At 38.4% G+C, this 14,717-nt stretch overlaps 1 protein-coding gene across 2 annotated transcripts; it reads right to left on the reverse strand.

The window, feature by feature from the left end:
- Positions 1-47: 47 nt before the first annotated feature.
- Positions 48-10,511, reverse strand: LOC104120348 (DNA-binding protein BIN4). Of its 2 annotated transcripts, none has more exons than XM_009632094.4 (12): positions 10,368-10,511; positions 8,974-9,232; positions 8,806-8,867; positions 2,737-2,962; positions 2,481-2,539; positions 2,348-2,401; positions 1,445-1,562; positions 1,105-1,151; positions 957-983; positions 689-764; positions 429-565; positions 48-347 (listed from the first exon to the last, which is right to left on the reverse strand). In XM_009632094.4, the coding sequence occupies exons 1-12, from the start codon at positions 10,413-10,415 to the stop codon at positions 252-254; spliced, it is 1,209 nt and encodes a 402-aa protein (XP_009630389.1). In that variant the 5' UTR covers positions 10,416-10,511; the 3' UTR covers positions 48-251. The 2 variants fall into 2 exon arrangements, with proteins under 2 accessions (XP_009630389.1, XP_009630388.1); XM_009632093.4 differs by having other exon boundaries at positions 683-764.
- Between the last annotated feature and the right edge of the window lie 4,206 nt (positions 10,512-14,717).

Here is a 14,717-nt window from a genome sequence, read left to right on the forward strand (position 1 = left end):
AGAACCTCTAAACGAAATATGGGGATATTTAGGGTTGAGATGGTGGATTTTCCACAGCGATGTGAAAATCTTGCAAATTAATATGATCTGGTCAGTACCAATATTCTCGTTTTTTAAGACTACTTTTATAAGCTCTTACAAATTTATGACTAGTATTTGTGTAGGCAAAGCACAGGAAAAACAGGAAACAAAAAGAGGAAAAGAAAATATGAGAATACATAAAGTATGAATGAAATATGTACAATCATATCTTATTTTTTGCTCTTGCTTTTCTTCGGTGCTTGAGGTTTCTTTTTAACTTTATTTGATATCTTCACTCCCTTCTTGCCCTTCTTTTGTTCCGTAGCCTGCAGAGACAGCTTGGATCTCAATATATGACCTAGAAATTGAAGCAACTCTCAGTGATAAACAAAAAGAACAAAGCATACCGATGCTTTTTTAGCTTTTGCTTTGACATTTCCATTGATCTGATGATCAACATTCTCATTCTGGTCGCCTTGGGAAGCTGGTCTTCGCAAATTTTCAGCCTCCTCGTCCGAATCAAATGTGAAACCATCAAGAGTCCCTATCAAAGTCAGAAGGATCGATTCAAATTGGACTGTAAATGGCTTAGTTCCCAAAGTGAAACACTAGAAGACATATGACATCTACTTTCTATAAAAGCAGATATTTCAGATAGAACCTTGACCTTCAACCATGGTTTCAGCTTCGTAAACATTTGATTGTGGCTTCAGTTGTATGAAGTCATTCATGATGGCATCCACCTGATCAGAGAGCACATAATCATTCAACTAACAGCATAAATCTTACTTATTTCTAAAAATTTTAGGACACGCTTTGATAAAATGGAAAGTAAAATGAGAGACAAGTCATAAACCCCTGCCAGAATAGCAAATCTAAAGTTACACCATGGATAGAATAGCTGATTAATCAGTAAGCAAGCCAAAGAAACAAACCTTTGCTTCTGTCTGTCCAAAGCTTACCTACAAAAGAGCACAATTTTATTAGATATACATATGTGGAGGTGGGTGCATTTGTGCATGTGTGTGTATGGGGGAGATAGGTAAAGACAGCAGAAAATTGCTAGAGACAAGAGCGCCATACCACACAAAACGTCCTGGAAGGCAATATTGTCGTTTTATATATGGTTCCTGAGATATAAATGAACTGAAGCATTCAGAACAAACTTTTCCAGAGTAATAAGATTACAAGAAAACTTTTGTGGAAATTGCTAGTACCCAAGCCTAAAGCAGAAAATGTGGTTGTGTTTTCATGTGCTTTAAACATATGGGCTAAAGTGATATGATAGCATATTGATTCAAATTAATAAATTTTGTCAAGCTAGAGCAATAATGATGTTGATTGTTTGAAACATATTAAAAAGCAACCACGAAAGTGACTTGCAAGAAATTGGTAAACAAAGGTTTCAGAAACATGTTTATACCTTTCAAATCGAAAAGCATTTCATGTTTTCCTGATGGACCGTCTGAAATAACTATCCTCCCAACAGCACCCATATCACCACTCAGATCTATGGAATCACCTTCACACTCCACAAGTGCCTATGTCAAGAAAGGAATCTAAGGTGTGATGCAAAGCTTCACAGGATTAACGGAAAATAACAGAGGATTGGGGAAAGAAGAAACAAAAGCAAAAACAAGTACAATATTAACAATCCATTAATTGTACCAACATCCAACTTGTTAAAAATTCCATAGAAGTGGCAACCTGCTAATGCCTAAGCACAAATTTTTTATTTATTCTTGATAATGGTGTTGCTAGCTAGTGGACGCCTCCATTAATCTACCGGATACCTGTTATCTCTCACCAGCACAAATAAGGCAACTTTGCCTCCCAAAAGATTAAGCAAATGGGAAGAATTCAACTAGTGTCACCTAAATGACTTTGTTTTGGACTTAGTACAGTGAACTTTTTAGATGCCAAACTGGAATAAGCCACCATATCCTCTTCCTCTGACATTTAGACAAACTTCTCAGCTCAGGAGAAAAACTGAAATGGGGTGTGCCCTCAGGATCTTGACTAGTGGTAAGCGCAGCACATGATGTGTGGGTTAAGTGCACATCACAAGTTCGAACCCTACCACAAACAAACGTCTTTAAGTGGAGAAGGGTAGAGGAGCGGGCCCATGATCCATCGTGTTGCGCACTCGGGGATTTCTTCGTTATAAAGGACAAAAAAACTGAAAGGGGTGAAAACTAGTAAACTCTGAACTTATTAGCAGATTTGAGAAGGAAATTTGCTGAAAGGAAAAGAATAAAGAGAAAAACAAACAAACCATAGTAATAACCTCCACACCAACATAGTCACCACACCCTGCTTACTTTACCTTTGTCCTTTGTACTTTCTCGGGAAGCACCAAAGGCAGCCTTGAAGATGACAACTACACAATGATCATAAAAGTGAATGAGTGAGCATTCAACATAAACAAAGATCCATCAAGGATTACTAAAGTTTCTCACATTTGGTACACTTTGTTTCTCTGGAATATTTTCCTCCACAGCATCCATGTCTTCCTTCTCTATACCATTTCAAACAACATATTACAAAGAAAAACAAATAAAATGTCAGGAGAACCAACAGCTCTTACAAGATAAAGAGAGCAAAACCCTAATGTAAGCTTAAATAGACACTTGCTCCAAATGTTTTGAGATCCATTCATCTCTTATATACTAAGTTATGGTTAGAATGTTCAGAAGCCAGAAACAGCGGACTTACCTTCCTTTAGCTGACTCTCTAGTTTTTTCTTCTTTTCCGGATCCTCTTTCTTCAGCTTTTTCTTTGGAGATTTTGATGTAGAAGGTACATCATTTTCTTCTTCTTTTATAGGCTTAGCATCGTGTATAAGCAACTCTTTATCAAGGACTTCCTTCACTTTTATGGAACTGCAATCATGAGAAGATTCAGAATCTGATGACAACGTCAAGACTGAATGACTAGGTTCCTGCATGAATCAAAATTATGCTTGAGATAGAATTAAGATCACTGCCGTTAACAGTATTTGCATCAAAGTTATCAATAAAATGTATGGGAGAAGACTGTGAGGATCAAGCCAAATGTCGCTAAACTTCAGGCAACTGATCAAAAGGTGGAAAAGAGATGCCTATACCATATTGTGATAATTTTCATAAGGATGGCCAAAACAAATCACCACTTGCAGCAATTGCCAAAACTAATGACAAGTACTCGTACTACCTTTTACTGATACCTAGAAAAAGAAAAGTGTTTATGTGACTCCAAAAGATTACATTGGGAAAGGATAGAGATATGTCAAAAGGTTTTTTTGTTAATAATAGTTTTTCTTATAGGAGAGATATGTCAAAAGGTTTTAATCTGCACAAGTTAGTCCCAGAACAAATTCCGGATAGAGTAGTTATTTCAAAATATTACAATCTGCCTGGTTAACACTTGCATGGGGAGGGGAGGGCTCACCGGATCAGTGGATTAAGCTGGAAACAGACGGTAGATCGAGAAGTGACGGGAGGTTTGATTTTGGGAGAAGAAGACAAAATTTTATCAGGAGGAAAAGACGTGAATGGGTTAGTGATGCGGGCTGGAAAGGTAGAATGGGTCGGTACTCTCTTAACAATCATAGGGTCGGAAAAGATTTCAGCAAGCATAGTCCTGGGCCTCCACACATGGGCCCAGCAACTTTTTCCAATTCTATTAGAATCGATCCAAAGGGCCATATCAAGCTGCGTCCGTTAAGGCTCCTAAACATATGGGAGCAGTCACTCCTCCTTCTTCTGCCAATGATGCCTCACACAGTGTTATTTCTTCACCAAGCACTAGGGACTTGTGCCCCTCTTCGGCCACTGTTCCAGGGGCAGCACCGGCTAAAGCTGGCGGTGTTATTCCATGGCCCCCCGCCTCTGATGGACCCAGCTCCATCGCCCCCTCATCTCCCACTGTGCTTAGATGTTCTGAGGTTACAATACAATCTCCTCCAAGAGAGGCATTAATTCCTGAGGTTGGTGCCTCTCAAAGAAACGACGTAATCCACCCGGCACTCAGAATTCCTATTACTAGCAATGCTATGGCCTTGCATTCCTCCGGTAGGGGCAAGGAAAAGGTAATTACAGAAGACGCATGTCCAATTTTGTCACGGATTGGAGAAGGGGATATGTCCTTATGGATGGAGGATAAACTAGTAAACTTTGGGAAGTTCTTAGGTATTTCTTTTGAAGGGAAGGAAGATAGGGTGCTAGAACTGTTGAGGGATATTGAGAAACAACCTTGTTACGAAGGCGCGGGGAGGAAGTTGGGTAAAGGTGCTAATCAAAATAAAATAGGGGATGTAATGGTGTATCAGAGAAGGGGTCGAGTGTGTGACATGGAGAAAGGGACCTCGGTTAGGAGGGGTGGGGAAATGGGGGCTATTGTTGCTTATGGAAGTTAAGATCCTTTCATGGAATGTCAGGGGGATGAATGACCCAAACAAAAGGGCCATCATCAAAATGGGAGTTAGGGAGTGGGGTGCCAACCTAGTTTGTTTTCAGGAGACCAAAATGAAAGTTTTGTCGGATGCGATCGTGAGAAGTGTCTGGGGAGGTAGTTGGGTGAAATATGATTGGGTCCCAGCAGCGGGAAGTGCCGGGGGCATTCTACTCATGTGGGATGATAGAAGCTTGGAGGTAAAGGAGATTAGGAAAGGAGTTTTCTCTTTGGCAGCTCTTGTCAAAGATAGAGTGAGTGGGGTGGAGTGGGGATTTGGGGGAGTGTATGGGCCGGTAGGGGAAGAGTCCAAGGTGTCTTTCTGGGAGGAACTGGCCAATATTATGGGGGAATGGGACATTCCATGGGTTCTAGGGGGAGACTTTAACACTATTAGATTTCCGGAGGAGAGATTAGGGTGCAGTGTGATTTCGAGGGCCATGGAGGAGTTTTCTGACTTCATCAATGATCACTTTCTCATTGACCTTCCTCTGTCAGGGGAAAAGTTTACTTGGGCCAGGGCGGAGGATTCCAACTCAAGGTCTAGACTTGATAGATTCCTGACATCTCCCTCGTGGGATGAGCTGGTGCCGAATGTGCTGCAGATTCCTTTACCCAGGTTGACTTCAGATCATTTGCCTATTTTGCTAGATGGATGCAGAGGGAGGGGGTGCGTGCTCCCTTCCGATTCGAAAATATGTGGTTGAAAGTGCCAGGATTCGGGGACAAGGTGAAAGAAATGTGGACAGGCTACGGGGTATCAGGGTCACCTTCATACCGTCTTTCGAAGAAACTCAAATTGCTAAAGGGAGATATTATTAGGTGGAATAAGGAGGTTTTGGGGAGGGTAGAGGTTAAAATGAGGGAGCTTATGCATGAATTGGGGGACTGAGAAAGAGGGGAAGGGGCGGGGGAGTTAGACGAATCTGAGAAAGAGAGATTGGAGGAGGTTAAAAGGGAAATAGTCGAGTTAGCAATAGCTCAGGAGACTAGTTGGCGGCAAAAATCGAGGGTGCTCTGGTTAAAAGAGGGGGGATTCGAATACCAAGTTTTTCCATAGGGTGGCGATCGCAAATCGAAGGAGAAACTTCATAGAGTCTTTAGTTGTGGATGGGGTGAGGATTGAGGGAGAGGAGGAGGTAAAAGGGGCGATAACAGGGTTTTATGAGAACTTATATAAAGAGGAAGTTAGTTGGAGGCCGACTTTGGGGGGAGTAGAGTTCAACCATATAGGGGAGGGAGACAGCGAGTGGCTAGAAAGGGCTTTCGAGGAGGAGGAGGTGCACGAGGCTGTGTCGTGTTGTGCTGGTGATAAGGCCCCCGGGCCTGATGGTTTCTCCTTGGCTTTCTTTCAGTTCTTCTGGGACACCATCAAGGAGGAGTTGATGGAAGCCATTGAATACTTCCATGCGAATGGTGTTTTCGAGAGAAGTATCAATGCTTCCTTTATTACTATTGTGCCCAAGAAAGAAGGTGCATCTTGTATCAGAGACTACAGGCCTATTAGTCTCGTGGGGAGCATTTACAAGATTATTTCTAAAGTGCTTTCCAACAGATTTAAGAAGGTACTTGACATGACTGTTTCGTCCTCCCAGAATGCGTTTGTGGAAGGTAGGCAGATACTGGATACTGCCTTGGTGGCAAATGAACTTGTAGACTCCAGAAGGAAAGATAGAGAACCCGGCTTACTATGCAAGTTGGATCTTGAGAAGGCTTTCGACCATGTCAATTGGGAGCTCCTGGAATTCATTATGATGCGGATGGGGTTTGGGGAAAGATGGAGGGGATGGATAAAGTTCTGCATTTCCTCAGTCAGATTCTCTGTCCTGGTTAATGGTAGCCCGTGTGGTTTCTTTGGCAGCTCCAGGGGTCTCAGGCAAGGTGATCCCCTATCCCCATGTTATTCATTCTAGTGATGGATGCTCTGAGCAAGATGATGGATCGTGCGGCGGGCGGAGGTTTCTTGAGAGGATTCTCAGCTCCGATTGGGGTGCTCAGTGCCCAAAGAGTCTCACATTTGCTTTTTGCGGATGACACACTGGTTTTCTATGATGCCGACATGAATCAGTTGACCTGCCTGAAGCAGGTCCTGCAGTGGTTTCAGTTAGTATCAGGACTCAAAATCAACATCGGCAAGTGTGAGATTTTCCCGGTAGGTGTGGTTACTAATATTGATGCCTTGTCTGGTGTTCTCAGATGCAAGGTGGGTTCCCTTCCCACTACTTACCTGGGTCTCACTTTGGGCGCTTCATATAAGGATACTACAGTTTGGAATCCAGTGATCGAACGGGTTGAAAAAAGATTAGCAGGGTGGCAGAAATGGTATTTGTCAAAAGGAAGTAAGGAAGTGCTTATCAAAAGCACTTTATCGAGTATGCCCACCTATTACTTATCACTGTTGCAAGCACCGGTGAGCATCACAGAAAAACTGGAGCGACTTCAAAGGAACTTTCTGTGGGATGCGGCGGATGGAACTAGAAAGTTTCATCTAGTGAATTGGCAGACAGTCACTTCCCCAAAGAAGTGGGGTGGACTTGGAGTGAAAGATCTTAGGGTTTTTAACAGAGCTTTAATGGGAAAGTGGTTGTGGAGATTCGGGGTAGAAGAGCATGCTCTATGGAGGGAGGTCATAGTAGAAAAGTACGACTCAACGGGAGGGGGTTGGAGGACCAAGGCGATCACAACACCTTTCGGGTGTGGCATGTGGAGGAGTATCATGAAGAATTGGAAAGCATTCAGTGGCAACATCACTTACAGGGTGGGAGATGGAAGGAGAATCAGCTTTTGGAATCATAGGTGGTGTGGAGAGGATACTCTCAAGGTCTTCTTCCCCCACGTCTTCAGTGTTTCAAACCACAAAGAACTGATGGTCCAACAGATTCGCAAGGAGCTTGAAGGGGGTTAGTATGGGACCTCTCATTCAGGAGGAACATGCAAGATTGGGAGACTGCGGAGCTCCAAGTTTTGTTGGCGCTGCTATACGGGCAAGACAGGCTTCAGCCATCCTGTGACTCTTGGAGATGGGGCTTGCGTGGCGATGGTTTGTTCAACGTAAAGTCCTTTTACCAGAGTATGTTGGTGAGAGAGGAGACCACTTTTCCATACTCCTCGATCTGGATTCCTAAGGCGCCCACGAAGGTGTGCTTTTTTGCATGGCTAGCGGCAAGGAGAGTGATCTTGACTGCTGAAAATCTCCGAAAGAGGGGAATTACACTTGTTAGTTGGTGCTACATGTGCAAAAGCTCAGGGGAATAAGTTGATCACCTTATGTTGCATTGCCCTGTGTCCTCTGCTCTGTGGAGGGCAATCCTGAATCTTTTTGGTGTTCAATGGGTGATGCCAAGCACTGTAAAGGAAATATTACATAGCCGGGGCGGTTTTCGAAGAAGAAGAAAGCAGAAGGCGTGGAAGTTCGCCCCGTTAGCTCTCATGTGAGTAGTATGGGGGGAGAGAAATAGGAGAGCTTTTGAGGAGATTGAGTCTCCTTTTTCACATCTTAAGAATAGTCTTTTATCTTTGATCGCTTTTTGGTGCACTCATTTAGCCCCTACTTGTATAGAAGATTGGGCGTTTTTTTGTAGAGAATCATGTTCTGATATAAATTCTCTACGTCTTTGGTATACTTCGTGTATACGGGAGTTCTCTCCCTTTTGATTAATACAATTTACCTTATCAAAAAAAAAACACTTGCATCATTCTAGCATACTAAGAGGTTTGAACTACTAGGCTGTTCCTGGAGCCTAGAACAGTATTTCCACCCAAACTTAACTGCTAGCTAGTGGACATCTTTTGCTTCATAAGGAGAGAATACTATCAAGAAATATATTATGCTAAACTAGATATGCATTTTCGGGCTACATCGCTGTCATTTTCCAGAGTGAATGCTTACAAGAACAATTTTAGGAGAATAATTGCTCTATCAAAAAACTATAATAGTACTGATAGATCTAGGCTCTTTTAGCCATTTACTCTTCATTTACCAGAAAATGACTAAATATTTGACTGACAGGCTGTTGAAGTCCCTATTCTCTTGTGTCTGATGTATTGATGTCTATCAATGGAGCAATTATTGACTGCACCATCTCCAAAGTATGACTGGTATAAAGCCAGCAAGAGCTAGGGGCATAAACAAACATAAAAGCAAAGATCAAGGGTCTCATTTAAGCTGCATAAGCAAATACATAGCATCAAGGGGAATCGCACAAGTCGAACAATGTAGTGGCTGCTTTAGCATTCTTTAAGTATTACACTCACTATCCATATTTTCTCTGTCAATTATAAAAGTTAAACTTCCACGACTGATGTTAATTCAGTAAATTAAAGAATAAAGACAGCTGATAGGAAGCTGCTTACTTTATCTGTAAAAGCCTTCTCTAGCGCTCTTCTCTTTGTAAATACCTTGTCCGTGCTTTTTCCTGTACCATTGGGAAAGAGAAGATCTTTACTGGTCCTATCATCTTAAATTTCTCACTTTCAAGCTGATGCAGTTGAATCACTTGGTAGAATGGATTAGCTAAATACCTTCTTTTTCACTCTGATTTTCCTTCTTTCTCTTCCTAGTAGGTGTGTGATCTACTTTTGCATTTTTAATTGGAGAATTTACTTCAGACATCTTGTTGAGCTGACATTCCTCCCCATCCTGACTGCTTTTGGCCTCTGAAAGTGATGCTTTATCCTTCTGAAACAGTTTACTAAGATTGACGCTATCCTCATCATCACTTAGACGGCTGTTATCTAAGGGAGATTCAGATCCGGACGATAAGGTTATCCGAGCAGGCGCCTGCTTGAATTTAACAGTAGATTTCTTGGTTATTGCCAGGAAAATGGTACAACAGCAAACAAATAATAACTAAACAATGCACACGCTTTCAACAAACGTACATGGAGAATGAATAAACTTCAAAATAACAGTCTTATACTTCAATAATGATCCTATATTATCAACCTTGACAATAATTAACACCAACCAAAAGCTGGATCGGATGCAATGGCGGAGCCAGGAATTTAGAAAAAGATACTAGAATGTCACACTTAAAACTTGAACTTATGACCTGAAGCAATTTTTAAACCCCTTCGCCACTACACTTGAATCTTCCCTCATGTCAAGGGAACTCAACAGTTTATATATAAACTAAGAAAAACTCGTTTTTTCCCTATTTGTGCAGTAAAAATTTTCGATGAAGGGGATTCAATTGAACCCCCTTGGCTTTACATAGCTCTGCCCCTGAGGGATGCAACTAAGTGGGCGTTTGGACATAAGAATTGTAAAATTCCAAAAAAAAAGTGAAAAAGTTTTTCAAGTGAAAATAGTATTTGAAAATTAGAGCTATGTTTGGACATGAATATAATTTTGGGTTGTTTTTGAAGTTTTGTGAGTAATTTGAGTGAAAATTTTGAAAAAAAGCTTTTTGGAGTTTTTCAAAATTTCGAAAAATTCCAAAATGCATCTTCAAGTGAAAATTGAAAATTTTATGAACAAAGCTGATTTCGAAAAAAAGTGAAAATTTTTTGAAAAAAAGGAAAAAATTTCTTATGTCCAAACGGGCTCTAAGTAATCGTGAGTGAATGACTAGTGAGTCTGCACCTAATTCCTTCAGCTTGACCTCTATATCTAGTCCAGAAAGTTTTTTTCAATAAATATTTACACTAAATTTAGCACCGATTACCACAAAGGTACAATGGGTGCACTATTTACTACACCTATGTACTTGAATCCGGTTCTGTCTAGAAGCAATATGGAACATTAATCCGAAGTGATAGCAACGATACATTAGCAATCAAAAGCGTTTTAAACTCAGTCATACGACAAGGAAATGTTCAATTAATTAAGCAGTGAGTCATTGCATAGAATCGATTCCGAGCACCGCACAGCGCGCAAAAATGTATGAATTGCAAGGTAAACAAAACATATATACCTGAAAAGAGCGGAGCCAGTCTGGAGATTCTTCTCTTGAGTCGCTCATTTTTTGAGGTTTTGACAATAATTTCAGTGGATGCTAGGGCGGCTCTAGGGTAAGGCAGGCCAAACCCTTGCGTTACAGCTTGTTTCGATGGTTAATGGTTCAGCTCATCCGGTTATTTTATAAAATTTGTATCATACCAATTCTTTGATTATTCTATACTATGTATAACTAAAATTAGACTTTTCGAAACCGTCTCAATCAGGTCAGTTTCTCTTCATTATCGGTACTGTTCAGTTAATTTTCGATATTTTTTAAAATATCACGTAAAAATTACTAGTAAAAATAAAATATCATAATATACATATTTTCATTGGAATTAGCAAAGCTCTCTAAATAATTTTACTGTTTAAATGGTGATGATTTAAGAAAACATGAAAGATGGCCAGAGTATAGATCCATCAACTACTCTACAACATTGTAAAAAAAACTAAACAAAGACAAAGAAAAGATAAATCACGCGAGTAGAAAAATATTAACTAAGCTGAGAGCCTGAGACTCGTAAATAAAGTTTATAGAAGATTAAATATTTAAAAAAATAAATATATATTATATGAAAGAAAACAAATTCAATACATTGTAGTTTGCTACTCATAACCGCTATAATACTTTGTATCTTGCTAGTGAATATGTTCGAAATAATTTAATTTCACTAAGAGTAACATATTAGGTTTGGGAATTAGGATTTTGATTTTAATTACTTGTGGGCTTGTAACAATTTTTATAATTCTTAGGCCCAAGAAAAATTTTAATTATTATTTTTAAACTTAACATATATATTTTTCACATGTAAATTTATTCGGTACGGTTCAGTATTTTTTTCGGTTTATTTTCATACAATAAAAAATCTACCCTAATTATTGGTACGGTTGTAGATTTTATAAAAACCTACGGTTTTATTAATAGAAACCTAAAAGTCAGTTCGGTTCAGTCGGTTTAGTCGATTTTCAAATATCCATTGACACCGCTATTGTTACCTATTGTATTGTATATTGTTACTTTAAATACTATATTTGTTTTGATTGTTACTTAAATTTTATTGCGTATCGTTAAATTCGTCGTTACATAACGATGAAATATGCCACTTTATGTAACGACTGATTTGGTGTGGTTGCGTCGTTATCTTGTCTTTTTCTCTCATCTCACCTTTCATTATTAACTAATTTTATTTTATCATTTATCCTACATTTTTATATAATAAATTTATCTTGTATCATAATTTTTCTTTATATTATTGCAAATTTATTCTTCATATTGCTGGTGCATGATATCATTAAACAACGATAAACGATACAATCTATCCAAATATTGTATTCATCAAACGATACAGTACAATACAATACGATACATTATGAAACGATGTGTAACAACCATCCAAACAAGATGTTAGGCCTCAAAAATATATAATTTAGGCAAAAAGGCCCCCTAACTTTCAAAATTCCTATATGAACACTTCAACTTGAGCATAAGTGAACTAATAAACACCTCCGACCATTGAATCATAGCGCGTGCATTACAATTTCACAAACGTGGCAACCCAGTCAGCAATAAACGAATTAAAACCCGCCACGTGTCATTTTTGAAAAGACCCTAAAACACTCATTTTCAGTCGTCTCTGTCAAAGAACTCTACATTTTCAATTGTTCTTCTCAAATGGAGTCTGCTCAAATGGAGTGAATGATTGTCATAGGATTTTTCGCCCATTAAATCATCTGCATAGCTATGCCAAGAGCCCGCCAAACCCCCAAGCCATCATTTTCAATGGTCAATGTGTGACTCAACCATAGAACCTTTAAATACCACTAAATAACTCATTTTCACTGTTATCGATAGCTTTGCTAGCATATTCGATCTAAAATACTTTGCCGTCTGGCGAGAATATCGTCACTGATAAGTCACAACCTGCTGCTATGTTGCTCATATTTAAAGTTTTGATTCCTTTGTTGTGAAATACTATGGATTTTATTGATTTAATTTTAAGTTCAATTTTTTTTTGCTTTGGAACTATGAACGACGGAACATACAGAGGAAGAGGAAAAGATTTTTCTTTTGTGTCAAGACAAAAGAAAAATTGGAAGGAAAGGGGAAGTGTTAACGGAAAAAATAAAAGAAAAAGGAAGAGATAAGAGGATTGTGATGACATGGGTGTACCTGGAGGCATTTGGGCTTTTCTTTTCATTTTTAGTTTCTGTCTTTTTATAGTATTTTTTATTTCAGTAAAGTAAATTTACGCGTCTAATTTGCGTGATTGGTACGCACTATTGCCACATCACATACGGCGTTGCCACACAAGCATGGTCAACCGTCAGAGGTATTTAATAATACTTATTCTCTTAACTTTGAATATCTAAATGGAAAAGTTGTAAGTTTATTTACCGGAATGACAATCGGGTGCAAGTTTAAGTGACCAGGAAGCCTTTTTGCCTATAATTTATAATTATATATTAGTTAATAAAAAAATCAAATTTTATATTTTTAAAATTTTGATAGAGATAGGTTTGAATGAGTTACTTCCTCTGTTTTTTTTGTTGTTGTTGTTTTTACACATATTAAAAAATTCATCTTTTAACATTAATTAGTATTACACTAACCATATTAAATATTTGAGTTATTTAGATTATATGTAAATAATCTTAAAATTTAAATCTTATCGATAAATATAGATAACCATTGGGTATTAATTAAGAAACACTACATGAAAAAGATTAACCATTTCTCAAATCTCCTAATTATAATGCTATTTTTCTTTTTTGGTACCATTCTCGCATGTGTTATTGGATCCTAAAAATAGTCAGAAAGCAAAATAATAACTCATATTTATGGCAAAATAATCAAAGGTTGAGACTATGACGGACTCTTTTGATACTACTACTTGAACTCTTATGTGTTGATATCTTTCAAAACATATTTTTTATTTTAGTTCAGTTTCTAAAATAATAATTATTTTTATAATACTGTAAGTGAAAATATTATCCTTAATTCAAAATTCATTTAGTCGGCTATCTAAAAATTTAAAAAATTCTTTAGCCAATGACTTTTTTTTTCAGTATGACTCCATTTTGATATTTGATGTTAACTGATGTTTGGCATATTTCGATATGTGTTGATGTTACTTTACCCATGTTTTAACCACTTCTTGATGTTATTTGATCTTTAAAATTCCCAACATGGTTTAATTATTAGTTTTATGACTAATTAAGTTATGTGTGACGATTTAAGGTGTTTGGAGTGCAAAATATGAAGAAAAGGTGGTCTAGCCAGAGGAAGAAGGGTTGGATGCGTCGCATCCAACCTAGAAAAACTACATCTTTCGTGCACCCTTAGTAGTGAAGTCGGCCCATAGCGTCCGCCATAGCATCCGAGACTGGGAAGTAGAAGAGAAGGGTAGATGCGTCGCGTCCACCCTAGCATGCGAAGCTGAGAAGTGGAGGACGAGGTGGATGCGACGCATCCACCCTAGCATCAATCCCTGAAGCTGATTTGGATTAGAAATAGGAGAACTTTGGCCCACGACTTTGGAACGCAATATATAAGCCAAAAATGCCTCTTTTAGGTCATCTAACATATTGGGAAGGAGGAAAAAAGCCACGACAAAGCTGTGGAGGCCGGAATTCATCAAGTTCCATCTTTCTCCCACCAAACTTAGTAATTTTTATGTTTCTTTATATGATTTGTTGTTTGGCTACCATGTCTATGTGGAGCTAAACTTCACGTTCTAGGGTTGTGGTTCTTTCATGACTATTGTTATTCGGATATTGATTTTGACTTCTTGATTTATCATATTAGTTTATTTATTCAATCTTGCACTTAATTATTTAATTGCTTGATCACCAATTGAATATTATCTACGAATCTAGAATTGAACTCGAAAGTGGGAATTCTATATTGCATATAGGATTGAGTAGGGCAAGTTCTTGAACTCGGGCATCGGGGAACGGATTCGTGGTTAGGATAGATATATACCTAATTGCCTTGCTTGGTTGATTTACAGGAATTATAAATGCGTTCTTGTTGATTCTAACTCCATAGACATATAGGCGTTAGGTTAGCTTGAATAGGCGAGTAAGAACTCGACAGATTCTTATGAGCATTAACCCTGTCAACCAATAAGCTAGATAAATTAGTCGGTCAATTCAATTGAAGAATACAATAGGATTGTTAGATAGCCCATAACCCTAGATCGTTTTCATTATATTGATATCATTAAAACCTGCTCTTTCTCTGTTCAAAGTTTATTATTTATATTTTTCTTATTTAATTAGTTTAGAATAAAATATTTTTAGGTTTAATTCTTGTTTAGATAAT

This window comes from Nicotiana tomentosiformis, chromosome 3 (assembly GCF_000390325.3).
Source record: "Nicotiana tomentosiformis chromosome 3, ASM39032v3, whole genome shotgun sequence".
Classification (NCBI taxonomy): Eukaryota; Viridiplantae; Streptophyta; class Magnoliopsida; order Solanales; family Solanaceae; genus Nicotiana; species Nicotiana tomentosiformis.